The sequence below is a fragment of the Podarcis tiliguerta genome (assembly GCF_965153285.1).
Source record: "Podarcis tiliguerta genome assembly, chromosome: 7".
NCBI lineage: Eukaryota > Metazoa > Chordata > Lepidosauria > Squamata > Lacertidae > Podarcis > Podarcis tiliguerta.
In genome coordinates this window covers 81,749,279-81,776,683 of record NC_139540.1, presented here as the reverse complement: position 1 = coordinate 81,776,683, position 27,405 = coordinate 81,749,279, and the positions used below count along the sequence as shown (strand labels likewise).

The 27,405-nt window shown below is 45.5% G+C and overlaps 3 protein-coding genes and 2 long non-coding RNA genes across 8 annotated transcripts in view; 2 read left to right on the top strand and 3 right to left on the bottom strand.

Moving 5' to 3' along the window:
* Nucleotides 1-1,368, top strand: part of VWA8 (von Willebrand factor A domain containing 8) — a 112,294-nt gene extending 110,926 nt beyond the window's left edge. For 2 of the 4 annotated variants that reach the window (XM_083448528.1, XM_083448526.1), the window contains exons 45-46: nucleotides 112-248; nucleotides 1,148-1,368. In XM_083448528.1, coding sequence (XP_083304654.1) covers nucleotides 112-220 — 109 coding nt within the window. In that variant the 3' untranslated portion in view covers nucleotides 221-248; nucleotides 1,148-1,368. Of the gene's footprint in view, nucleotides 1-111 lie in introns of all 4 variants that reach the window. The other 2 variants (XM_083448527.1, XM_083448525.1) reach the window with 1 other exon arrangement.
* Nucleotides 1,369-2,017: 649 nt separating this feature from the next.
* On the bottom strand, nucleotides 2,018-21,208 carry RGCC (regulator of cell cycle). Its single transcript, XM_083448852.1, has 4 exons — nucleotides 20,756-21,208; nucleotides 7,253-7,360; nucleotides 5,208-5,270; nucleotides 2,018-4,243 (listed from the first exon to the last, which is right to left on the bottom strand). The coding sequence occupies exons 1-4, from the start codon at nucleotides 21,045-21,047 to the stop codon at nucleotides 4,236-4,238; spliced, it is 471 nt and encodes a 156-aa protein (XP_083304978.1). The 5' UTR covers nucleotides 21,048-21,208; the 3' UTR covers nucleotides 2,018-4,235.
* On the top strand, nucleotides 5,933-6,244 carry LOC310681260. The gene is made up of 2 exons (XR_014513177.1): nucleotides 5,933-6,116; nucleotides 6,151-6,244. It is a non-coding gene; the product is annotated as an uncharacterized lncRNA (long non-coding RNA).
* LOC310681267 lies at nucleotides 9,040-13,143 on the bottom strand. Its single transcript, XR_014513187.1, has 3 exons — nucleotides 12,574-13,143; nucleotides 12,011-12,293; nucleotides 9,040-11,764 (listed from the first exon to the last, which is right to left on the bottom strand). It is a non-coding gene; the product is annotated as an uncharacterized lncRNA (long non-coding RNA).
* A 3,527-nt stretch (nucleotides 21,209-24,735) lies between the features above and the next one.
* NAA16 (N-alpha-acetyltransferase 16, NatA auxiliary subunit) overlaps nucleotides 24,736-27,405 on the bottom strand; it is a 37,862-nt gene continuing 35,192 nt past the window's right edge. The window contains exons 19-20 of the mRNA XM_083448631.1: nucleotides 27,133-27,230; nucleotides 24,736-26,202 (exon numbers count right to left, since the gene is read on the bottom strand). Of these exons, the coding sequence (XP_083304757.1) occupies nucleotides 26,002-26,202; nucleotides 27,133-27,230 (299 nt within the window). The 3' untranslated portion in view covers nucleotides 24,736-26,001. The remainder of the gene's footprint in view (nucleotides 26,203-27,132; nucleotides 27,231-27,405) is intronic.

Genomic DNA, 27,405 nt, shown 5'->3' with positions numbered 1-27,405 from the left:
TCAGCAAGCCCTAAGCTCTGCGGTTTAGGCCACAGTGCCACCTGCATCCACGTATTTATTGTAGTGGGACACAATTTGCGATCATGTATTTTTCTCTTTCCTGATCTGCAGGTTGCAAAGGACTCTGCCAGCCGGCCGTTCCTTTATTGCCATGGACACCAAGGAGATCCCACAGATTCTACAGCAGATCTTCACCTCCACCATGCTGTCAAACGCCTAGGAAGGGGCCTGCTTTTAGTCTGTAGCTGGTCAGTTGTATAGGGGAAGCACCTAGGTGGAGTTTAAGAGGGTGATTTAATTCCAGTAACATTGGGTGGAATCTAGTGTTGTACCAATGGACTTTGTGCTTGACTTCGCCTCCATCCCCAAGCCCACGTGCCTCAATGTTTTCTGTGGAGGGAGGAGCCCAAAACATGATTAGAGGAGAGAGGATAGGAAGAAGTTGCTGCCTTCTACATGTATAAGTGCTGCTCATGGATGGCACAGAATACAACCCATTGTCTTTCTATTGGAATAAGTACTATACTTTATATTGGAGTATATATTGTACTTAAAGGGGCATATCTACCTATTACTGCTACATTTGAGTAACTTCGATAATTTCAACTTTCCATCGACTGTTTCCTTAGACACTGATTTGCACTGAATATCTTTCTACTGCAGGCATGTCCAAAATCCCTATCAGGGGCCTAATCTGGCCTGTTGGTCGGTTTAATCCGGCCCCTGTGGCAGTATATTTCCTGGGTAAAATCCTTTAAAAAAACCTCAGCAACTTCAACCCTAAAGAAAGCTCAACAACTTTGGTTGGCCTTCAGGGCCCTTCACTTCATCAAATCTGGCCCTCTTTGAAAAAGGTTTGGACACCACTGGTCTACTGCAAAAAGCAGGATGTTTGCCATTTCCCATTGATCCTTTTTTGGAGCTGGTAAAACTCATAACAATTTTCTGTCTGCTAATAAGAATGAATGTGGTAATGTGCCCATTAGACAGATCTAATAGTCTCCCTTTGCATTTTCTGCCTCAAGTAGAAATGCAGGGTAGTGTTAAGGTGTGGAGGCTGATGGGCTGGGCTGCTTCGCAGCTGTCTCACAGGCATCTGAAAACTTCCGAGAATTTCAAATGAAAAAACCAATTTGTTTAATTCTAGATCGTTAATCTACCCTTGAATTGGCTACAGTGTGAGCAGTGTTTTGTTCACCCATCAAAGGTACTGCACACATGGGACAAGTAGTGTTTTTTTTTAATAAAAATTATAATTTCAGCTATTTATATATCACTTAATCATGAATGTTTCCAAGTGGTGTACATAGAAATTGCAAAAGCATATTAACGAATAAAATAAAATAAAAAATCATTAAAAACTCCAAAGCTTCATTTAAATGCCTGCTGGAGTAGAATGGCCGTCACTGTTTTTCAGAAGCTTAGGATTTTCTTCTACTCTGTGTAGAAGAAAGGATTTTCTTCTACTCTGTATAATCTAACTGTGATTATAAGCATCTGCAAACACTGAAAGAAAATGCCCAGGGGCATTTGGTTGCAGCTGACTTTCTGAGACTGTGTTAAGTGAAAATATTTGACCATGCTAAGAACCAAATCAGATTTTCCCAATCTAAATGTTTCTCTTGAAGCTGCTGTTTGTCTCGTTGGGAGGAAAACACTGCATAGCACGATGCTGACTGTCCAATTATGAAGAGACGGCAAAAAGTCTCAAGAGAGAGAGAGAGAGCTCTGCCATCCATAGTGAAGTGGCACTTGAGAGCCATTCCCTGTCCACTGAATGAGCCAGAAAAATGTGGAGTCGTTCTGAAAGCCAGAGCAGTACAATATTAGAGCAAACTCCTTAGAGCAAATTCCTTTTCCATCGTCCAAGGCAGTGAGATGTTGCTTACATGGGCATGACAATGATCCTGATGATGGAAGGGCAACAGATAATAGCACAAAACTGGTAAAGGCCATGAGCTTCCTTTAAATGTGAAGCTTTTTTTAAAAGAAACCAGCTTAGGGGCAATGCGAGGAATCAAGAGACACAAACGGTAATATTTTATTGCATTCGTAAGCAGACTGGCGTGAAAGCGCCACCATCCACGTATGGCAAGCTCTGAAATTCCATTTTAGTTTAGTAAGTTGCAAGAGTGAATAATGGTTATGTATTAAGATGCCTCACAATTCACGTGTCACTTGGCTCTGGACCACATGTTACTATCAGTTTGTTAAATCTGCTAAATTCAAACCAGGGGGAAGAGATTGTGGATTTCATTCCTCCCCAACAAATCCTCAAGGGGGTTCACAATGTATTTCAAAACGTAAACGCCTCAATTCAAAATTCTGGATTAAGAGAGAGAGGCAAGGCAGGTCAGAAAACGAAGCGGGTTAGCAGAATATCTTCAGCTAGAAAATGTTTTAAAATTTCAAACATTAATTAACATTCTTTCCCGGGGAAATAACAATGCAAGGTGGTTGTTTGCTGAAACGGTCACACACCCCCATGTGAGACTGTATGTGTTGTGATACACAAGAGTATGAGCTGAAGAAACAACAAAGCAGTGTGTGAACCAGGCTTTTCAAGAATTGGAAGTAAAATGCAAACTATACTTCCTACAAATTTCTTACAACCTTTTCCTATGTGCAACTCAATGACAAATAAAAAACCTGAGGGGAAGGTTGATTTCTTAAGGACAATGCTAGCATTTCTACTTCTGTGCCCTAAGACCCTGAAGGGCTGTACAAAGCACTCTTATTTTTTAAGATTCTTCATAATTTGGCATTTGGACTCATTCCTTGTTTTCTAGACTTTACACTCACAATGTCAGTCAGTTTTCGGATCTCTTCCCAGCTCAGCCACATTGGCAAGCAAGCAAATGTTTCTTTAAATAGCCCATCTGCTGCATCCAGAGACGTGTGAACAATAATAACCCTTTTCCCCCATTCTTACATTTAAAAGAATAAATAAGGGTCTCTTTGTATCTAGAGAACGCAGTGTGTAGGTCTTTATTTTCTATTCTTACTCATAACAGAATGCAACTCACCCCGATGTGAACAATTTCCCACGAGTGTTCTTTTTGAAAATATGCTTCAGTGCCTCTCTGGAAGTTAATGTACTACAGCCATAAAGAAATTTGCACTTGGAGGAGGGAGGAATTCAGTTCAGGGAAAGCAGCTCAAGATTTGATAAAAGGTTTTGGGGGGGGAGTCAACTAACCTTTACTGCTGTCCGAGTGATTTATTTAAAGGTGGCTTCTAAAACAGTACAAACCCAGGAGGAGAGTATGATACGAGTCTCCTCAATGCAAGCTTCAAATAATCTTCACATTCAAAATAGCCCTGTGGTACAAACCTCCTTCAGAACAGGACGCCTGAATTTCCCTCTTCCCAACAAAAATGAATACATCAGGAATATAGTTAGGCTCAGCATTCTTGCCCTCAAAGTTCATCACGAGTAACCAAATACTGAAAGACTGCGCAACACGCAATGTTGCTTCTACTGAAATGAATGTCTACATTAATTAAATTGGGGTCAGGAAACATGCCGGGAGGGGGAGATATTCCTTATGAAACCAGACCGAATGCAAGAGATCTGGCTTCACAGACTACCGTACGTACGCCAGCCGAGCGTCCCCATTGTTTTGATGCTCAATAGCTCAGTTGCTACAGCTCTGTCGCTCCCATCCATGTCTGTCATATCAGATGAGTACGCCTCTCGTCACTGTAAATGGGCACTGAGAAAGAGAGGCAGAATTGTGCCAGCCAGCCGGCTATCTAATGCAAGTTGGAATCCTTGCAAGCCAATGGGCACAGGGTGAACTAGAACCACACTGATCTGTGTCAGAAGGAGGGTGGCTTCCCAAGTTAACCGCTGTAAGCTTCTGAAAGAATGGGATGAAAGGGTCAAATAGCAGACAGCCCCCTTTTTCAAAACAAACAAAATCCAGTTTGTATTTTATTTGCATACAAAAATATATTTAACCAAAGAAAGCATTTACATTAGCTATATAAAATTACAAATCTTTTTGTCAGCACTTTTAAATTAATGTTAAGCTATATCTTATGGCATCAGCAAATTTGTTATTGGAAGAGAAAGTTACAAGAGTCGTCACGGTTAAAAGTGGAAGAGCAGATGGCAGGTTGCACGCTTGGGAGATGAGGGTCTCTGTCTATGTCTCTGTCGTATGGAACAGGAGCAGCCCAGACTCAACCTCATCCTTTTGTAGGCCAGTTTCAGGCAAAAAACAGTTGTTTCACATACCTATAAGAACATAAGGCAGGGCAGGTATTAAAATGGCCTGCTGTCATGGACTCAACTGTATTTTGGGGGGTCAGTTTCCTTAAACCTCTACAACAGCAAGATAACCTTGCTAAGGTCACACACCGCTGCTGGGAAGGTTCACAAGTTATACCAACAAGGAGTAATCACTCCAACCCTTATGGCCAAGCTGAGGATGCAATGGGGACGAGGGCCGGCCCACCCATGAGACCAGGTGAGGCGATCGGCCTCAGGTGGCACAATCCATAGGAGCAGATCCGGTGGGATGCATTCGTCGCTGCTGCCATGGTGGCAGCAATGGCTGTGGTGCCACTTTGTTTTGGGGGGGGGGTCAGACCCAGTGGCGTAGCGTGGGGGGTGCAGGGGGGGCCGGCCGCACCGGGCGCAACATCTGGGGGTTAGGGTTAGGGGCGCAAATCCACGGGTTAGGGGGCGCAAATCCACGGGTTAGGGGGCGCAAATTACTTGCCTTGCCCCGGGTGCTGACAACCCACGCTGCGTCACTGGTCAGACCTGCCTCCTGCTCAGCCCCCCTCCCCCCAAGGCCGCCTCTATAGTGGCCTCTCAATGAATAGCAGGTACTGGGGGGCCTTCTCCCATGCCTAGGAAGGTAATGGCAAGGGCTGCCCTCTGGGGTCTCCTGGGCTCTGCACACCCGGAGTGATTCAGAGGAGGCCCCTTTCCTCCTGCAACGACCTCTGATTCCCACTTCAACTCTTGAGTAAGGTTGGTTGGATTTCCCCCTTGTTTGCGATGTAGATCTTCGCTCGCCCCTTCTTCCCTGGCAGACAGACGCCATTTTGTGGTTTGCCTCAGCTGTCTAAAGTAGGTTCCAGTTTTCCCCTGGTATTCGTGCCCAGGATCTGAGAGGTGAGGCTGCAGCCATCCTTCCCTAGCCATCTGCAATAAATGAATTTGAGTCTGGTTGCCCATTAGCCTGACTTACTTGCCAAGGTCCTATCAAGATCAGCGATAAAATCTTCTAATTCTTTCGTGTCTCCAAGCTTTCCTGGAAAAACAAGCCCAAGATTGATATGGCGCTTTATGGTGCATGTCTAAATAAATAATAATGAACATTTAAAGACACAAATCCATGAGTTTTCCAGAGTTCTAATGCCACTTGAGAAATTATTCACAGGCGACCCAAAGTAACTTACAAAAAGAAAACAACTACATCCACCCATCAAAACCCAGCAAAGAACATAACATTAAAACATCCCACCCACTAATTTGTCCTAATATGCGCAAGTCTATGCAGTATCAACATTTTTGCAAAGTAATTTTTCAAAATATAATGAATTTTTTTAACGTTATTTTCACTAATGCTATATATGCATTTCTATGCACACTTTACTGCAGCCAATGCATCTTTGTGCACAATATTTGGCTAGAGAGCAGCACTGGGAATTCAGAGAGACACCAATTTCAAAGGATGGCTGTGTTTCAGTTCTTGCGCTGTTTTGCAAAGTGCAAATCATGTTAGGTCCACCTTTAAGTGTTAACTGAATCAAATTTCTCCCAATTTCTGTGAAAAGATGTCTGGCTCTTGCATGATAGGAAAATGGCTCTCTGACCCAGAAGCCCTTCTTCCTAAAATTGGCTGCAAGGAGTGTCTTGTAGAGTTCCTTAGTGGCAAGGAAAATGCACCTGCGCTCCTGAGGAACAGTTTTATTTCCCATTACAGTGGTGCCCCGCAAGACGAATGCCTCGCAAGATGAAAAACTCGCTAGGCGAAAGAGTTTTCCGTTTTTTGAGTTGTTCCACAAGACGAATTTCCCTATGGGCTTGCTTCGCAAGACGAAACGTCTTGCGAGTTCTTGCGAGTTTGTTTCCTTTTTCTTAAAGCCGCTAAGCCGTTAATAGCCGCTAAGCCGTTAATAGCCGCTAAGCCGTTAATAGCCGTGCTTCGCAAGATGAAAAAACCGCAAGACGAAGAGACTCGCGGAACGGATTAATTTCGTCTTGCGAGGCACCACTGTACTTCATAGATGCTAAAGGTTCTGCCTTGGCATGGAAACAAATTGAGTACTAGAAGAAGAAGAAGAAGAAGAGTTTGGATTTGATATTCCTCCTTTCACTCCCCTTAAGGAGTCTCAAAGCAGCTAACATTCTCCTTTCCCTTCCTCCCCCTACAACAAACACTCTGTGAGGTGAGTGGGGCTGAGAGACTTCAGAGAAGTGTGACTGGCCCAAGGTCACCCAGCAGCTGCATGTGGAGGAGCGGAGACGCGAACCCGGTTACCCAGATTACGTGACTACCGCTCTTAACCACTACACCACACTGGCACTAGCAGAAATGAGGTCCGTAATGCGATCCTGAAGCACAGGCAAACACTGTCTTTGTAGGGAGGAGCAGGCATCCAATGGCCACCATCCCATGGAAAAAGGGGCCCGGAGCCACATGTGGGAGCTTAGAGGCCAAAGAGGGTGGTTCCTAAGGAGAAATCCCTCTCTAGCCTGCACACTCTGATGTCCGGTCTCTGAGCTCATGGTGATCTTTTCGTCCTCCTCAAAGTGGGAGCTTAATCAAGTCAATCCAGGGGTTTGGGGGGGGTGATGGTGGATTATCTCTACAACACAGAATAAGATACAGTGGTGCCTCGCAAGACGAAAGGCTTCCGTGAGTCTCTTCGTCTAGCGGTTTTTTCGTCTTGTGAAGCAAGCCCATTAGCGGATTAGCGCTATTAGCGGTTTAGCGGCTATTAGCGGCTATTAAAGGCTTAAGGGATTAGCGGATTAGCTGCTAAAAGGCTATTAGCAGCTTAGTGCCTTAGAAAAAGGGGCTGGGGAGCGGAAAAAAACCCCCAGGAATCGCAAGACATTTTCGTCTTGCGAAGCAAGCCCATAGAGAAATTCGTCCTGCGAAGCACCTCCAAAACGGAAAACCCTTTCGTCTAGTGGGTTTTCTGTCTTGCGAGGCATTCGTCTTGCGGGGCACCACTGTACATGGATGCTCAGCATACACACCTGTGCTATTCAGAATTGCATTACCTTTGCGAGAAGCTATTGTTGGAGTAGACACAGCTGCAGGAGACAGCGCTGGGGAGTTTAGCTTTCCGTCACTGAAACCGAAACTATTTCTGCAGAGTGAATCTGCGCCTGCAACAAAAACATATCAAGCATTTAGTGCAGGAAAATCTGTAGCAGCAGTAGCCCCCTTCCTCAACCCCCTCCCACCACCAGAGAGAGAACGAATGACTATACCCATGCCGTTCTGCTAGTGCTGCAAAATTCGATTACCCCGTAGACTTAATCAATGAGAGCTGATTAAAATCCCTTCTCCACCACCCCAAATAAATGAGAAAAAAAGAAGCAACAGATTCCTGAAAGATTTCACAGTTAACTCTCTGCGTGCCTTTCCTGGCTCCTGTCCCAAATCTTCAACAGAGGCTCTTACGTGTAAAAGGGGGGTGGGCGGGAAGCGATCTTTGTTCACAGCCTGCAATGAACCAAGTCAGAGAGAGATAGTCTGAGGCACAGCTATAGACGACAAGAACGGCCTCAGGGTTCCAAGACCAGATAAAAGTCACAAAGGTGTCTTAATAATGGGTACATCCCTCCCTCCCGCTTTTAATAATAATAATAATAATAATATTTTATTTATACCCCGCCCTTTCCGGTTCAAAAACCGGGCTCAGGGCAGCTAACAACAAATTTAAAACACTTAATTGTAAAAGCAGCATAAAATACAATATAAAAACATGAATAACAATAAAATTTAATGTTCAAAAATCAATGCATCTAATAAACATTAGATGATCACCAGGGCTAGCTGGCTGAATTAGTCCTACTTGGGCCAGCGAGGAGGCCAGGGGAGAATTAGCTGTGGGGTCTCAGTGCAGGTAATCTTCATAAAAGGGGAGGGGGAGGGAAGGGAAATAAAAGATCAGGCTGAATTCAAATTAAAGGCCAGGCGGAATAGCTGGAATAGGGAATACAGGCCCGATGGAAGGAGGTTAAATCCTGAAGGGCCCTGATCTCATGGGACAGAGCATTCCACCAGGTCGGAGCCATCACTGAAAAGGCCCTGGCCTTAAAGGTAAGATGGTGTGTTCACTCGCAAAACTCCCTATGAGACGGGTGCGTTTGAAGGTGTGGGCCTGTTGCCCATGGCAGAAGCAGTGACAAGTTATTGGTGACAAGGGGGGGGGGTCAACTCCTCTGGTCCTCATTGCTCCTCCAGCTGAGCAGCCTCCCTTCCCAGCTTGCTAGGAAATATGGCTGCTCTGTGGACGGGGCAGGAGAGTGAGCCAGTAGGCCTGCGTCTAAAGGCAAAGGGGCAAAGGAAGCCCCCACCCTCTCAGGCTGCCCCCACATCCTCCTCTCCTTTCTCATCTGACAGCAACTGTCACCCGAGGCAGCTGGAAGGTTGTGCAAGCTTCTTCACTGGAGGTTTTTGAACAGAAGAGTCCATCTGTCAGGGATTACCGTATTTTTCGCCCTATAGGACACACATTTTCCCCTCCAAAAATGAAGGGGAAATGTGTGTGCGTCCTATGGGGCGAATGCAGGCTTTCGCTGAAGCCTGGAGAGCGAGAGGGGTCGGTGTGCACCCCTCGGGAGACCGGCTCCGAGGGTTGCGCAGAGCTGCCTGCAGTCCCGGGCTCAGCGCTGCCGGGCGGGACTTCGCGCCTTCCTGCTGTTCCCCGACCTGGTTCTTCCAGCCCCGCACCTGGGGGGGGGGGGATAATTTTTTTTCTTTATTTCCCCCCCCCAAAAAAAACCTAGGTGCGTCCTATGGGCCGGTGCGTCCTATGGGGCGCAAAATACGGTATTTAGCTGTGGTTCTTGCGTTGCAGAATCTTGGACCTAGAAGGTCCGGGGGGGGGGGTGTTCGCTTGCAGCTCTCTGATTCTATGAAATGCAACAATGAAATTACCTGGAGGAACAATGTTTGAATTCTCAAGCGACGAGAAGCCAAGCACTTATTGTGAGATGATAAGCTTCCTCTACGCACCCACAATGTGTCGTCCCCGTCCCCCCCGCCTGAGAGATTCTGATCTGCAGCTAGATGGGATTTCTACCTGAGCAGCTATTTGGAAGGCTTGAAAAAGCAAAATTAGCACGGGGATTGTTCCTTCGGCTTATCTGAATGCCAGAACTAACTAACAACCACGGTAAATCACAAGACATTTCAGGACAATGGCCGCAGCTGACAATGGCAGCGTGGCTTCGAAGGCGTTCTCAAGATTTAATGCTGTTTGACTTTTGTGCTTCAGTCTTAATGCTCCTTCTGTCTCTACCAGCGGCTCTCTGCCTCCTTGGCTGTGGTTCATGCGCAGAAGCTCATAAAAGCTTTCTTCTGCTGTCGGCTAGCTTGCTTCTTCTAACGGAACGAAATAGGCTAGGTGGGCAAGGGGGTGAAAATATTTAATGTACTCTTGCATGCAGCAGGCTTCCCACTGAACCCAACACAACTCGCTACAGTATGTGGGTTTATTTACACTTCTGTTCGTCCTTCGCGGAGTTTGGAGAGGTTGGCATAAAGCCCCTGTTCACTAACTAGGCTGAGACTTTCCCCCAAACCTCTCCAGGCCCCTATGTAAATGGCTATTACGGGCTCCGTGCCCACAGAAGTACAGGTCTAGAAACAGGCTGAGGATTTTAAGGGGCTGAAAAGCTCCCCTCCATCTGAGTGTCTATTAAAATAGGAATCTAATTGATCCGTGTGGATTTGTGTGCTTTTAGCCAGACACATGAAAGCATGCGCTGATTAGATCTGATGTAGCTTGGATGTGCTGAAAACAAACTTCTGCCTTCGGGCCATTCGATAGTGTTGTAAACAAAAATTGCCCTTTTTCCTTATGGGGTATCCAAGAACCCATATAGAGTCCTTACATAGGTTCCCTATTGGAAGGAGAAGATAACAGAGGCCAACCAGAGAATATTGAGAAGCAAAGCAGCTAGCAAGCTTGATCTTCATTGATCTGTTGCAACAGGGTGCTCCCCTCACCTGCAGGAGAGGAGGAGGAACCCAGAAAAATGGTGCGCAAGGCCTTATAAAGACTTTTGAAATTGCCACCCTGTAGATCAAGACCACCCCCAGAAACATCATACACACATCACAGAAGGGGTGTAACCTAAGACCACCCCTCAGATACATCATATCTACATCACAGAAAAGGCGGTCTAAAACAGAAATTTCAATCTTGTTATCTCCTGTTGTTGTTTATCTCCTGTCTGGCAGGTTACTTGATTGGATTGCCTGGGGAGCCTGGCCATTCTTTTGTAGTGATAAATACTTAGTTCTTGGGCCAGGTCACAGGCTCACACCCTATTCATATCTTAAATGTGCCCTTAAGATAGGATTTGTGAGGAAAGAGACAATGGGGAGGTTTCCCACTTTGACCTTGCAGAGAAAACATTTGCTCGGTTTAGGAATCAAAATGGTTCCAGGTCGGTCTTCCTGTGCTGATCTATGTATGTGCTTGGTTGGTACGCTTATGAACATTACCATCTATCTAAGACCTCAAAATTCCTATCACAATAGGGAGCAAGATCTTCGTGGCCTGATGGCATGGCAGTGAAAACAAAAGGTTCAGATAACTGGCAAATATTTAACCAATTCCATGTTATCAGCTCCACTCGGTTTTTAATCACCCCTTCCACATTCTGGGCTCCCATAATAGCAACACTCCTGAAATTATGCTATTTATTAGGTGAAAATATAGAGGGTTTTTTCAAAGTTTCTTGTTCCTATGGCTATCTGGGCGCTGGACTACAAAAGCTAGTAGAGAATGAAAGATGAAACTGGGTATTTTAAAAATGAAACGCACACAGGCAGGCAGGCAGGCAGGCAAAATTTTGAAAGGTGGCAAGATGGACCATGTTGTAACCTGGAAGTCTGCTCCTCAGGGTAGCATTTTCTTTTTAATAATAATAAAAATTAAGTAAATGAACTTCAGCAGAACCTGAAGGATACCCCACAACTCTAAACAGTGGAATCTGCCTTGGAGAGGCAACTTTAAGCATTTTAAAACTATCCAATGTGCAGAAATCAATATGTCGATGACAAACAGCTCTAATTCCCATTACAATTGGTTTCACAGCTTCTGTCCGCATATATAGTAGGGATAACTGAGGAGAAATGTGAGGCTGCTGAACATAATTTTCTTTTCCCAATACAAAATGGTTTTCTGTCAAGGTAAATCTACAACCTGAGGATGATATTCCAGCGGAAACAGTAAGAAGCGCATTGGGGGAGAATGACCCTCCATTCCCCCCCCCCCCCGTGTCCTGATCTTTTAATGTATATGGATTTTTTTGTATTGCTGTAGATGACAATTTACAAAATGGTTACGCCTCTAAATCCACGTGTAGTAATATCTCATGCTCCAACATAATTCATTTTTTATCAATCTTTCTCTGAATAAAGCTGAGTTGCCTCGGCTGAAAAGCACCATAATCTCCATCTGCCCCTTTCCGATTTTCCGCTGGCCAATTCAGGTTACTTTTTCTGAAATGCAAAAACAGGTATAATTTTGGGCCATTGTTTCAAACTACCTGCCAACCTAGCAGTTCAAAAGCACATCAAAGTGCAAGTAGATCAATAGGTACCGCTCCGGCAGGAAGGTAAACAGAATTTCCGTGCGCTGCTCTGGTTCACCAGAAGCGGCTTAGTCATGCTGGCCACATGACCCGGAAGCTGTACGCCGGCTCCTCGGCCAATAAAGCGAGGTGAGCACCGCAACCCTAGAGTCGTCTGCAACTAGACCTAATGGTCAGGGGTCCCTTTACCTTTACCTTTACCTGTTTGGAGAGGGGTGGGGAGAACTTGAAACAAAAAGGGTAAGTTCTGAAGTATCATAATATGTGCCGCCACAACTCTTCCTAAAGCTGTTAATTGTAATTTATTCCATCTACTCATGCCCTTTAAAAAAAAAAACTCACTAAAAGAACAAATTAAAGCATGTAATTTGTTCAAGTTTCAGGGTATCCAGATTCCAAGGTATTGGAAATCCTTATGGCATTGTGGAATATTTATCCATTCTTTTAGCCGCATTTAATCATTGGGGGTATACTGAAATACGTTCTCTAAGATGTATCCAAAAAGCCACCCTTTCAAATTCGCCAGGTTTTTCGACAATGCTCTTAAGGTATCCTGCATCATTTGAGTCATGTGTATCATATCATCTGCATAGAGGTTCAGGATATACTATTTTCCCTCCCTCCTGTAAGCCCTTCTATTTCCATCATTATGCATGGCTATTTCCAAAGGCTCCAGGGAAAGGGCAAAGAGCCGTGAGCATAAGGGAAATCTCTGGTGTCTACTGGGACCCACATCTAACTTATTGGGACCCACATCTAACTACTGCAAAATTGGCACTACGCGATGCTTTGATTGAGGCTACAAAATTATTTCCTAATTAGAAATTTTCAACTACCTAAAGCAGAAATGTTTTTTTTAAAAAATGACTACTGCAATGCACTTCATGTGGGGTTGCCCTTGAAGATGAAGTTGTAACTGTCATCAGCTGAAGGGAGCACAGCTCTACACACCAGCCCTCTGATGTTCCAAGTACCATGTCATACCAAACAGTAAGCTTTTGGGCTGTACTGTCTCTCTCTTCAACCCTCTTGGATCCTAGCATGGGGATTCGATTCCTAGCATGGGGATTTGATTCCTGGGAATGTATCGTTTAATATTTAGCATCACCCCAGATAGAATGTGGGCACCAAGTGTCCCAACCATGTCCTTCGCCTGCGTCTGACTCCTGATGCCAGCCGCACTAACTTTGGTGGATCAGACTATGAAAAATTCTAAGGAAAGTATCGTCAAGCCCAGTTCTTTGAATGTGAATTCAAGTTCCTAAGCAGATTCAGCCTGCTTTGGCTGAAGCAAAACTTACTTAATGAAGGGTTTGGAGTTCAGAAAGATGGATGCTTACCTTGGCAGGCAAAATAATTCATGGTTAGCTCCAGTTATTTCTATTCCAGACTTCAGCAAAACCTCAAGAGATCTACTTACATGCAGGACAGCCTGCCTCTTAAGCAACAGTTAGTTATTACGCTAGTCGAAAGGGCAGTGGAAGAACACTCAGAGTTTCCTTTTAGAGCAAAAAGGGAAGAAATCACCATGCAATTATTTTTAAACAACACATTTATTCTGGAACAGCTGTACTCAACTATTTTTTTCTGACTGGGGACCCACCTTTAGTCCAGACATGCACTGTGGGACCCGATTTTTAACTTTATACCATATAATCTACACAGTGATAGCAGTGCTGCTGAAACCCACTTTAGGTCAGACCATGCCTCACTAATGGGTGGAAAACCAGTGTCCTAGAAGACGACCCATAATCCTTAGTGTTATAGCAGAAAGTCACCCTGCATCTTTGACTTAAACGTATTCTTCCACGCCCGTCCAACTTCCGAGCAGTGCAAGATTCCATGGGATTGTATTTCCTTTGGGAATGAGGCACTGAGGAGTCTTAATGATATGTGGTTTATTTCCTCCCATAGTCTTGGATTCAAACAGAAATCCTTTGATGCCCAGGAGAGAGGTAAAAGGTAAAGGACCCCTGGTTAAGTCCAGTTAAAGGCGACTATGGGGTTGTGACACTCATCTCGCTTTCAGGCCGACGGAACTGGTGTTTGTCCACAAGCTTTCCGGGTCATGTGGCCAGCATGACTGAACCGCTTCTGGTGCAACAGGACACTGTGATGGAAGTCAGAGAGCACGGAAACACCATTTACCTTCCCGCCGGAGTGGTACCTATTTATCTACTTGCACTTTGATGTGCTTTCGAACTGCTAGGTTGGCAGAAGCTGGGACAGAGCAATGGGAGCTCACCCCGTCGCGGGGATTCGAACCGCCGACCTTCTGATCGGCAAGCCCTAGGCTCTGTGGTTTAACCCACAGCGCCACCCGCTACACAGATGTAAAAACTAGGTCAGGATATGCACCCTGGCTTTTAAAATGGTACACATCCTGTGAAACAATAATGAACCCTAACGTTTAAACAAACTACTCAACAGGTGTGCATTGGGGCCACGGCCCCCGTGGGACTCCCCATGCTACGCCTATGGGGTTTTTTTGTATGCATCACAACCAGCATCTCTCTATGCAAACAAAAACAAAACTCCTTCAAAATGGTCTAACTTGGAATAGAAGACCCCAGTGCTTTTGCCAGAGACATGCTTTGCAGATTTGTTGCAGCAAAATACCAAGACCTTGTCATCATCAATAGGTGGGCAAGGTTGACTTACCCTTCTATTATTCAGAGATGGAAGTCTACAGATGCAGTTCTAAGCCGTGTTGAGTTGGATTTAGTCCTATAGCTTTGTGCCACAAAAGCACAATCCATCTTTGGTGGAGTTCCACTGACTGAATTCAGCATGAAAGCACGGAGAGACCAAACGTGGCTGTTGAGCCAAGAATAAATTATGTCTAACATTCAATCAAGGGGTAGCCATCCAAATCTGAGACAGAAGAGTCAGCAGAACTAGCTAAATCCCCAGAGCATTTTACAATCCAGCACAATATCAAAGTCTCCAGGAGGATGCGAGCCACAAAATCCATGCCTTCACAAGGTTATGCTCCAGTTCTGACAACGCCCCACTGAAATCTGTGCCATGAATAGGTAATTATTGGGCTGGCCAAACCTGTGGCCCTCCAGAAGTGGTTGGGCTCCAACTTCAATCCACCCTAACCCTCAGCCATGCTGGCTGGGGCTGATCTGAGATGGAGTTCCAGCAAAATCTAGCCAGATGTTCCCCACCCCTGGCCAAGTCCAGATGCCACCCAAACTCTCTTTACATCTGCAACTAACTGTCCATGTAGAACAGGGGTTGTCAACCTGGTCCCTACTGACCACTAGTGGGCATTTCAGGATTCTAGGTGGGCGGTAGGGGGTTCTACGGCACAAGCTGAATGCTCCGTCCATCGAGCAATTTTACCATCAAGAAAGATGCATTAGTGGGTGGTAGATATAAAAAGGTTGACTACCCCTGGTGTAGAGTATCAGGCCCCATGTGCGTCCTGAAGAGTGCATGGGGTGGCCACCAACAAAAGTCCATAGCCAGGACTGTGGGGTTTGAAGGGAGGGGAATAAACTTTTCTGCATGAGTGGAAAGTCTTTCTATGGCTCATTAATGTGTTACTGGAACATCGCCTTTTTCCTCCATCTCCAATGTGAACATGCTGCTTTGGGCATATTTACACCAGTGGCATAGCGTGGGGGGTGCAGGGGGTGCCAGCCGCACCGGGCGCAACATCTGGGGGGGGGCGCACTCGCACTCGCAGCTCTCTGCCCTTACCTGGCTCCACGGGTTAGGGGGCGCAAATTACTTGCCTTGCCCCGGGTGCTGACAACCCACGCTACGCCACTGATTTACACACAGAGATTCAGACACCCACCAGCCTTGCTGGCATAAACTAGGCGTTTCCAGATGGAGAAGCTCTTAGGCATTAAGCGCCCTGGTTCAGGAGAACCACACTGGGGTGGCCAGTTCCAATTTGCTGCACAACTTCCTTCTTTTGATGGTACTGCTTATCTACTGTAGGTCTGCTGCCCAGCTATTCTTCCAGCAGTGAGGGAAGTTTGTTCGGATGCAAGCCAATACACCTTGGTTCCAATCCAGGAAGAGAGCCAGAGAAATGAGCAGCTAAGAATTACAGTGGTACCCCGCAAGACGAATGCCTCGCAAGACGGAAAACCCGCTAGACGAAAGGGTTTTCCGTTTTTCGATGCGCTTCGCAGGACGAATTTCCCTATGGGCTTGCTTCGCAAGACGAAAGAGTCTTGAGATTTTTTTTCGCTCCCCACCCCCTTTTTCTAAGCCGCTAAACCGCTAATAGCCTTTTAGCAGCTAATCCGCTAATCCCTTAAGCCTTTAATAGCCGCTAAACCGCTAATAGCGCTAATCCGCTAATCGGGTTAGCGGGTTAGCAAGACGAAAAAACCGCTAGGCGAAGAGACTCATGGAACGAATTAATTTCGTCTTGCGAGGCACCACTGTACTACAAACATGTAGTATGAATTTAACTTACTTAATAAATACCCCTAGATCTCCCATTTATATTTCACAAGAATGTCTTACTAATGTGCACAATAAGCATTTCATCTTTGTATAGAAAAGAATATATTGAAATAGAAATGAGACAGAAATACGTACTGGAACATTATTATAAGTTTAATGTCTAAAATATTAGATTCCCTACTATTGTTCTGAAATTGCACATCTCAGTCAGTTAGTACAGAACATATAGAATTAACCTTCTACATGATAGTTGCAGTGACAATACTGTTTGCCCACAAATGGAAAACTCTATTATTGCCTCAGAGTAGTGACTGGATAAATAAGTTTTGATGTAAAAATTAACTGATTATTTTCGTAGCTAATGGTTCTGAAACCAAGGCGAATACATAACAGTGATGACAAGCCTTAGCTTTTGTCTTTAGTCCGTTCAGAATTGGATTTAGACAAATCTTAGCTGGCAAATCTGTTTAAATCGCACGAACTCATCTTCTATACGTTGCTCCAAAGAAGGTCACAAAAGGAAATGGCCATCTAGAGCATTTATAATAACTAGTCATTACACTCGACTCTTCTGCAAATTCTACATTGAAGAAATAAAGGTTGCTGTGTAAGGAGAGACCACTGTTGGATCCCAAGGGCCAGAAGGCAATAGGAGCTCCAGTGCTGGTAGCAGAGGTCTTCACACTGGTGCTGTAGTTACACCTAGAACCTACACCTAGTACCTCCTGCTCTAGAACCCATCACGATCGCACACGGAGTGGGCCGGTCAAAGGCGAAGTGGGGAGGTTAGCTATCAAGACTCTCAGTTATCGATCCACTGCGCAATGCAGATGGTTACACAGAAACAGTAGAGTCATAACCCTAGTCCCAAAACAGAGAGAGAGGATCTGCAGAAAGAGCTGGTTGAATGCTTTTCTTGGCTTGTGGTTAAGCTACTAGCTAGCAGAGATCAGAAGAAGCCGATATGAATTTGCAGGAAGCCAGAGGAGAGAGTATGTGTAAGGTGGCTTGCTGTTCCATCCAATAAAAGTTGTTTACAGGCAAAATGCCACCTAGCAGCCGCCTTCTTTTTTTTAATACTGCGGTTGCTGCAGATTTGTGTTTTTAGAGCATGTCTCCTTGTGGCCTGGCTTCTCCCACACTGACATTTCGCATAAGTGTTACCAAGGAAACGGCGGGGTAATGAATTTGGCACCGCAGTTTCGCTACAGAGACAAAAAGGGAAATAAACTTGTATTCAAAGAGGGGGAGTCGATGTTTGAACAGTACTGGACTGTGAGCGGCTGTAAATTTAGCAGTGTGTGTCATAGAAGGCCAAGGAGCAGAAGCAGTCAAGTTATGACATCTGGGCATTTCCCTAGAATAAAGGCCCTCTCTATTAATTCTGCTACGCCTTTCGGATTTCTTTACAAAAGGTCATTGTCGTTTCTTTATATTGCCATTCAAGAATACCAAGAAATCAGGGCATGTCCATGTAACTAGAAGTCTGCCTCCTCCCAATTCGACGAGGGTTTAAACACACCCAGACCCTGACTTGTCTTTTTATATAATGGAAATACTTTATTGTCACTTGCACAACTTGTACAAAGCAGTGGCGTAGCGTGGGTTGTCAGCACCCGGGGCAAGGCAAGTAATTTGCGCCCCCTAACCTGTGGATTTGTGCCCCCTAACCGTGGACTTGCGCCCCCTAACCCTAACCCCCAGATGTTGCGCCCGGTGCGGCTGGCCCCCCCTGCACCCCCCACGCTACGCCACTGGTACACAGTGAGATTACATGAGCACCTCCCACTCAGCTCTCTTAGTCTTAATTCCCCTCCTTTACTGACTCACACCCGCCAAACCCGAAAGTCAGTTGCCCGGTTGTTATCTTTTCATCCAGCATCCTAACAGCCCAGGCATAGAAGCTGTTCTTTACCCTGTTGGTGCGACTAATCATGCTTCTTTATCTTCTGCCCAAGGGCAGGAGATCAAGAAAGTGCCGGCCAGGGTGTGAATCATCCCTGAGAATTTTCCTCACTCTCCTGAGGCAACGTTCTTCCGCTATTTCATCCAGTGGATTCACGGGACAGCCCATAATATCTTGTGCTATATTCACCACCCTCTGTAGGCACTTCCTATCAGTTGATGTCAAACCAGCGTACCACACCATGATGCAGTAGGAAAGGACACTTTCTATTGTGGACCAGAAGAAGGAGATCATCAAATGTTGATTGACGTCCTTCTTCCACAATACTCTGAGGAGATGGATATACACAGCGATGGAGACCCTGTAGCCCTCCAGATGTTGGTGGACTACAATTCCCATGATCCCTGGCTGGGCCTGAAGGACCACAAGCTCCCCAATCGTCTTCTTGAGAACCCAACAACCATCTTTGGTGATCTCCCTCGTTCTACCCACTCAACAGACTGGACATGGTGTTTTAGCCCCTATTTCATATGCTTTACCATGGCAATATTTCAGGCATTATTAAATTTGGATTTTCACTGTTGCTTTGGAATAGGATTGTGGTCAAACGACATCGTAGCAAGAAGAAGGATGGTGTTAAAAGTTGTCTGAACGGAAGCTGCGAGAGGAGGACAGGCTGGCTGGCAGGGCAACAGAAGCCTTTTTTCCAAATATTGCCTGTGTGCTTCCAAATATCTTTATACAGCAGCTGCACATTTGCATTGTGTTTTCTTTTTTAAGAAACAGAATATTTGAAATCTCATTTTGTGTGTGCTAAATTATGCCACGCTGCAGATTTGGGAAACGATTTCTAGCCAGTGGGCTGGATGGCTATTTCCCCAAACCATTAGGTTGCCCACAGTCCCTTGTGAAAGGTAGGGTTAGGGTCACCATCTGTCAGTCACCTGGTCCTACCACAAGACCAGCCCCCTCAAATATTTTACTGGGGTGTGTGTGAAGGGACCTGGGACTTATGGAACAAGCTTACAGCTGTGGTTTGAAGCAACTGCAACAACCCCGTTCTCTAGAGATCCCTCCAGATGTTCTACTGTTCCATTGAAGAACGGGTGGGAGTACCCTGCTTATCTTTTCGGGATTAGAGGACTTCAATACTGCGAGGCACCTCACATGCAACACAGTGGAGATGCTGTTTTTAGGCCTGGACTATGTATCAACCCATTGTCCAGGACTGGTTTGAGGGCTAGAGCACGATGGCACCTTCACCCAGAGGTATATTGTGGCGCCATAGTTTCCTTCTCCAGCTGCCTCCTTCCTCCCTGAGCCGGGTGCTGGCAGTGGGGGGAGCCGAGGCGGTTTCACATCAGCGCCATGTGGGGACGGGGCCAAATGATGCTCCTTCCTTTTCAACATCACAATGGATCTCAGTTGGTTTGAGCGTGGTGCTGATAGCGCCAAGGTTGCCGGTTCGATCCCCGAATGGATGATCCTTAGGGTTCCTTGCAACTCTAAAATTCTACAATCACTATGATCACATTTTTTAGCTGGCGATACATTGTGATGTTGGAAAGTTGATACTGCCCAGCCCTAGCTGCTTCCATGGCCAATCATGAAGATTTTTAGCACTTTTCTATACAAGTCCACTCCAGTGAATTCTAGGGACATAGGACTAGATCTCCCAACCACCAGAGTTTTAATGACACAAGATATATCACATTAAATATCGTCAGCAGGAAAAACACGGGCACAAAACAAAGCTGCGCTTTTGTTTCTGTTGGGTGGGGGGTGTCTGTGTCCCAAGACAGGTAAAAATAGCTTTGAGAAGCATTCCTCTCTCAAGAACAAGCCGGGTAAACAAGCAGCTTTGGGCAGCAAATTGCTGGAAGCAAATGTTTTTGAGCAGTTAATTCTCAAGTGCAGCAGTCAAGTCCCGGCTCTGCTATGAATGGCACTGAGCAAACTGTCAGAAAACGCATCTGTCGTAAAGAGGTGTGTTTTTTTTGTAAATAAGAAACAATTTTGGGAGCCTATCAGAGTAGAGATGCAAAAGATAAAGGTCAAGCCAGCACCTTTTTCACAAGTACACTGACACTAAGCGGCAGCACACCTGAGGTTCTCAAATGCATGGGTGGGGGGGAGGCTAAGTGCCAACCCAAAATTAAGTCCATAGATGACCATTCAGAGTGGGCATCTCCTGTTTACCAAGGCAGGGAGAACAGCAGTCAATTTCACAGGACTGCACATCTATCTGCACATTTTAAACAAGCAAGCAAGATTCAGCGCACTAACATTCAAATGCCCATGACAGGTGAAGCAGCCCCGTGTGTACTCCATAGAGCTGGACTTGAACCGGGAACTTCAGCTGACCATTTCTGCTCTGGGCAATTGAGTCCCCATCATTCATGCACACGACCGTGTCGACTTCAGCTCCCCCCTGAAGCGCTTGAGAAAGCAAGCGCTTTCTGTGGGGCAGACGCGTGTCCGTCGAGCAAAAGGACAGGGAGGAGATGAGCCCAGGATCCCCGAGAGATCCTTAAGCCCACGACCGGTCGAGGATCCCTTGAATAGGGGGCTGAAATAAAGGGGTTAGCAGCAGAACATGGACTCACTCTGGGCGTCGAGGCGGAAGAGGGACTCCGGAGGCTCCTCGCCGGGGAAGCGGCGCTCCTGGGCGCCGGGAGAGAAGGCGTCCAGCACGGCGTCGAACTCGCGCAGCTCCTCCGCCAGGTCCCCGGGAGCCCCGTCGAGAGAGCAGCGAGGGCCCTCCGTCGGCCGCCTGGCCGAGACGCTCCCGTCGGCGGAGAGACAGGGGCGCCTCCGCCCGCCCAGCTCCGCTGTTCCCCGACGCCCCGACGGCTCGAAGGCGCCCCAGGGCTGCTGCTGCTCCTCCGGACGCTGCATGGCCGCCGGGCGGAGAGAGAGAGAGACGTCGAGCCAGAGGCGCTCAATTCCCCCAACGACGGAGCCGACCGGGAACCGCCAACGCCGTCGGGGAACGGGAGGCAGAGGCAGGGGCCGCCCACGGAGCCTGCTTCTTCCCCGCCCCGTCTCTCCGGCGGAGGGAGGCGGGAAGGCAACCCGGCGCCCCGCCCAGCTACGCCGGCTGCTGGCTGCGAACCGCCCGACGGTCTTGGCGCGCGCAGGGCGGCATACAAATGGGGATATCCGTGCGCGCGCGCGCAATTGCGGTTATCACCGATTAAACTGCGGGATGCTGTTCTGGTAAGTTTTCATTGAAGTAGCATATGCTCTGTATCGTGCGCGATTTCTCTTTTGTGCATTGCAGTCCCAATGTCTTTGGAATAAGAGTGTTTCTGCAAATGCAGAAGGAACATAGCTGCTAGTTTACAGATTTGAAAATAAGGGATCAGCAGCCAAAATAAGGGATTTTGGTTTAGTTTATGCAGAAATCCGCCACTGATGGAGCCATGCTGCTTTTGCTGCCACTGACTGTGTTTTGCAGGGGGTTGGACTAGATAGAGTGGCAGACAAAACCGATGAACGACGTCGAGATGGCAAAGCTTACAGGCAGAATTAGAAACCAGGAAGAGGACCTCTTTAATAAAGAATGGGGAAAGTTTATAATTTAGTTGAAAAGCTATTGTAAAGAGTTACATACATTGTAACTCTTTACATAACTCTTTACATGACAGAAAACTTGTAGTAAAAATTTGAACTATGGATGGACAAATGATTTATAAAAATAGAGTTATGAAAGGGATGCAGAGGGGAAAATCACTACATTAAGATGCTGCACTGGAGGAGATGCTAAGCAGCACGTCGGGGCTGCCGTCGTCCTGGCGCAAGGAGTTCCATCGGCCCTTCCTCACCCAAGAGAGAGGGAGGGAGGGAGAGAGAGACTCTCGCCCATGCCGCCCACGAACCTGGTATGAGCTGGTTGCGGTGCCACGGCGGCCGCTGAAGCGCCGCCCTTCTGCATCCCTCCCCATCCCCTCCTCTTCCTGCTCCCTCAGGAAGTCTCGCAAGAGAGGGTCTGCCTGCCCGCCCGCCCCCCAGCTCCTCACGACGCGCCCCTGAGGGGGAAAAGGGAGAGACGGAGACATGGCAGCTTGTGCGCTCTCTCTTTCAAGGCGGAGGACCCCAATCCGCCGCTTTCCTCCCGAGCCGGGCGAGCATGAAATCCGGGAAATTTAAGGGACATCATCAATCTGGGACAGCAGCGGGACACGGTTCTGGGATAAGGGAGTTTCCCGCCAAATATGGGACAGTTGACAGCTATGAGAAGGAAGGCTACAAGGAGTGGCCCCTCCAAGTGCTTTGCCTCCATGCCCAAGGGGTCCACTTGCTCTGCCCCCCACCCCCCAATGGAGCCAGGAGCAGCTCTGAACAGTGAGCATGGAAGTGCACAGCCGTACCCCTGGAGGCTCCTTCCTGGGACTGAGCGGCCCTGTTGCCCAAGGCTCCTCCTTGCGCCGCATGTTCCCGCCCCATGGATCTCCCTCCAGCTCTTCTGCTGAAAGCCAAGGTCAGGGGGCTGAGCTGCGGTAAGCAGGCATTAATGTGCAGTACTCTTTAAAAAGCAGAGACATCACCTTGCCAACAAAGGTCCGTATAGTTAAAGCTATGGTTTTCCCAGTAGTGATGTATGGAAGTGAGAGCTGGACCATAAAGAAGGCTGATCGCCGAAGAATTGATGCTTTTGAATTATGGTGCTGGAGGAGACTCTTGAGAGTCCCATGGACTGCAAGAAGATCAAACGTATCCATTCTTAAGGAAATCAGCCCTGAGTGCTCACTGGAAGGACAGATCCTGAAGCTGAGGCACCAATACTTTGGCCACCTCATGAGAAGACTCCCTGGAAAAGACCCTGATGTTGGGAAAGATGGAGGGCACAAGGAGAAGGGGACGATAGAGGACGAGATGGTTGGACAGTGTTCTCGAAGCTATCAGCATGAGTTTGACCAAGCTGCAGGAGGCAGTGGAAGACAGGAGTGCCTGGCGTGCTCTGGTCCATGGGGTCACGAAGAGTCGGACACAACTAAATGACTAAACAACAACAACTCCCTTTTTCAGTGCAAAGCAAACATGATCACCCCAAGAACCTTCCAGTCAAGAAATGATTGCTTTTATATTTACTTACTGTAAGCACCAAGAGAACTTTTATTCTATAGGATGCCAATAATAATAATAATAATAATAATAATAATAATAATAATATATTTATACCTCACCCTTCCTGGTTCAGAAAACCAGGCTCAGGGCAGCTAACAAATTTAAAACATTAATTGATGCAACAAAAAGCAGCCTAAAATACAGTATAAAATGTGAATAACAATAAATTCAGAATTCAAAAATCAATTTAGGGGAAAATCCATCCAATAAACATTAGGTGATCACCAGATGATCTAGCTGGCTAAATTAGTCCTATTTGGGCCAACGAAGAGACCAGGGAAGAATTAGCTGTGGGATCCCAGGGTGGGTAATCTTCGTAAAAAGGGGAAGGGGATAAATAGATAAATAAGTCTGTGACTTAGCAGGTAACTTAAGAAAGTGAGCTTTTACCAATCTGCTTCTATTACATCATATTACAAGAATTGGATAAATTCAAACCCAGAAGCTGCTACTGAATTTGGCAGTCTAACTTCACTACGATTGTGGATTTTGTAATGTGAACAGATGTCTAACAGCAGAACTTGAGCAGGAGCCAAGAAGGCATGTTAACGTAAGAAATCACAGAGGCATAAACATAATAATTAACAAATGCTAAAAGCTGTGTTTTGAATCGGTGACCTGGAAGCGAGCTCCTCAAAGCAATATAGAATATGTATGTGTGCGTGCATGTGTGCATTTGTTTATAAAACTCATCTTTTGCCTTTCTTGTTTTCTTTAGAGACTTCTTACATATTTCCTTTCTCACCGAGATTCATGAACATCCCACAATGGATATTAGAATTAGTTAACACCGAAACCCTAGAGAAACCTTCACAAAACCCAGTGTTCTGCATTTGGATCTGAAAGAAGGGCTAAATTAAACCAGTGCAGGAGGAGGTTGTGTGAACGGCCCTGAGACCTTCAGGTATAGGGCGGTATATATGGTAAATTCAATCAATCAATCAGTCTTCCTAAGTCTCTCCAATGTTTAGCAAAGGTGAAACAAGTGTCTATCAGCCAACAAGGCTTGCTCTTCAGGTTCTTATTGCTGACACACGTTTACTAATGGGAGATGTGGATCTTTCCTAATAACCTGATGAATAAACTCTGCCTTAGAAAACCACTGCTGACAGACAAGACCATCACATTGTGGTGGTTAAGTTCTGATCTACTAGAAACCCCCTCCAGGTCAACATGTGGCTCAAAAATTCCACAGCTCAGTGGTAGAACATTTACCTTGAATGCGGAAGGCCCCAATTTCTAATCCCTGTTGTCTTCAGATAAGAGCTGGGGAAATTATCTTATTTGGAAACTTAGAGAGCTACTACCAGACTGAGTAGACAATGTTGAGTTAGATGGAGCAATGGTCTGATTTGGTCTAAGGCAGCATCCTGTCATAGTTTTTAAAAGAAAGATTTCATGACCACGGCCCCGTAAAAATAAACATTCAATATATATAGAAACACAAAACCAGAGCCAATGTGTACAAAATAATTTATTACAGCATTACATCAGTTGGCATTATTTTACAGTGAATTTTTCATTCAACTATTGATTCTAAACAGATGTCAGAAGAGACTGTCTTCAAGGTAACTGTCTGTCTTGATAAAACTTCCCTTCTTGGATTTTGCATAGGGCCTAAGTAATATTACTTAAATATTTACATTAACCATAAAAAGGAAAATAAACTGGTTCCGTTATTTTTCAGAAAATGGATTTTCTGTACAAGCCAGGGTGTATTTTAAGTTTGGACAGCAGTTTATATAAAGTTGTCATGAATAGCCATTGATGCCATGAAGTAAAACATTTAAGATGGTTGACTTAGAACTTTGATATGTTGTAGACATAATTCATTTGGATTAATGCACCAAAATACAAAGAAAAATATTAACTGTGATTTGTAGACAAACTAATTGTGCTCATTTAAATTTGTTAAAGTAAATATTAACCACTAATTGCTTTATAGCACTTAAATCAATACTTCAGCAAAAACTGAAGTTCACTTCTTGTGAGTTTTAACAGAGCTCAACATCATATTTAAACATAACTTATTATCTGGGATTGGCCACATTCTATGTTGTCGTACCCTCGCCCCCCCAAAAAAGTGGAATAATATTTCAAAATTTGTAAGTGGTGAAGAAACAAGTATCTAAACAGTAATAGCGGGTATTCAATAGTTCAAAAATATTTAATAAACAGTTCAAACTAATAGTTACGAGAAAAAGGAGGTTATAGCTTTTTTTAAAAAAAGCATACCAATTTAAAAACACAAATAAGCTCTCCAAATTAAGCACAGTTTCCATAAAATGCTTTAAATAAACAGAAAATTGCCCTCACCCATAATTAGGATTTGTGCTTTGAAAGAAACAAATAAAAAAGCTGAAAACAATGGACAAGTATGATAACCCTTTTAACTTGCCAAGTTTGCTAATCCAATAGGTTTTATAAGAAGTGGCTGTACTTATTTGAGTATTTAACAGCATTCATGTGAATGGTCAATCTCTTGTGTCCATGATTTTGGATAAAAAGATCCATAACTGTACAAATATAAACATAACCAGCATTATGCAGAGATAGATGTCTACATAAATATCAGCAGCTCCTGTTGAGAGAAATGCGCTCATAGCACAGGACATTTTCATTCAACTGCCTGTTTGAATTTTTCCAATGTGCTCGGAAGTAGAAACCCTGAACTATGTTCAACCAGTCTGGAGGAGAGCACAATCCCATTCATTGCTCGGCTTCAAATTTCATTGGACAGCACACTGTGATGAATGGCTGTATGATTGATCGATGCAAAGCTGCCATCATCTTCCTTCGTGGGAGAGACAAATGCAGATGCTAAAGGAAAGAGTTTGTGGCAGGCAAGCCGATACTCATCACTCTGGGTGGGGCTGACTCCAAGGCTGCCATCAAGTAAGGATTCCAAAACTGTTGTTAAAGTCTGAAGATAGAAAAAAGGATTATTTTTAAGTTGGGGTGTCTTCCACAAAATAATCCCAACAGAAACACCCCTCCCTATTAGCTCCTCTCTCAAGTGTAGGGCTGCTGCTGCAATCTGTTTTCTTTTCCACTGGAAGTCAAAATACTGTTTCCTTCCATGTGTTATCCTCTAATAGGTAAGGTAAAGGATCCCTGGACAGTTAAGTCCAGTCAAAGGAGACTATGGGGTTGCGGCGCTCATCTCGCTTTCAGGCTGAAGGAGCCGGCGTTTGTCCACAGACAGCTTTCCAGGTAACGTGGCCAGCAGGACTAAACCGCTTCTGGTGCAACGGGACACCGTGACGGAAACCAGAGCGCACGGAAACGCTGTTTGCCTTCCCGTTTATCCTCTAATACGGGAGTGGGTAAGTTTCAGCTGAACTGCAACTCCCATAAGCACTAGCAAGCATGGCCAATGATCAGGGGTGATGGGAGTTGCAGTACAACATAAGACGGGCTAAAGCAGTGGTCAGCAAAGTTTTTTTAGCAGGGGGCTGGTCCACTGTCCCTCAGACCTTGTGGGGGGGGGCAGACTAAATTTTTTGGGGGGAAATGAACGAATTCCTATGCCCCACAAATAACCCAAATATGCATTTTAAATAAAAGCACACATTCTACTCCTTTAAAAACACCAGGCAGGCCCCACAAATAACTTAGAGATGCATTTTAAATAAAAGGACACATTCTACTCATGTAAAAACACGCTGATTCCCGGACCGTCCGCGGGCCGGATTGAGAAGGCGATTGGGCTGGATCCGGCCCCTGGGCCATAGTTTGCCTACCCATGGGCTAAAGGTTCCCCACACCTGCTCATGCGCATGTCACCTCATGCACTATTCACAACAGCATACTATCTAGAAACTTCAGTTTCACAATCGTAACAATGAATTACCTTCACATTTTTGTCTGTCATCGTTTCATCTAGTTTAGTCGCAATGCCAATAGCTTTCTCTTGTCTCGAGTTGTCCAGGAAATACATCATCTTGGCACCTGAAAAAGAAGCGGCATAGATTTATGAACAGGGAAACCATTCAAAGGGAGAACTTAATGATATGTTTTGCTTCAGTTTTCACTAACGCTAAACATGCATTGTGCACATTGTAAAAAAAACAAACTTGAAATCATAGCAAGGCAACAAGGAGTGTCAAATCAGCAGGTTACAACA

Bases quoted from the DNA above. Each gene is read 5' to 3' on its own strand.
- RGCC (XM_083448852.1), bottom strand. From the start codon at position 21,047: ATGCAGCGTCCGGAGGAGCAGCAGCAGCCCTGGGGCGCCTTCGAGCCG. The intron at 7,361-20,755 runs GTGAGTCCATGT...TTTTTGTTGCAG, and splicing joins CTTCCGCCTCGACGCCCAGA to GCGCAGATTCACTCTGCAGA. The intron at 5,271-7,252 runs GTAATGCAATTC...TTGTTTTTCCAG, and splicing joins AACAATAGCTTCTCGCAAAG to GAAAGCTTGGAGACACGAAA.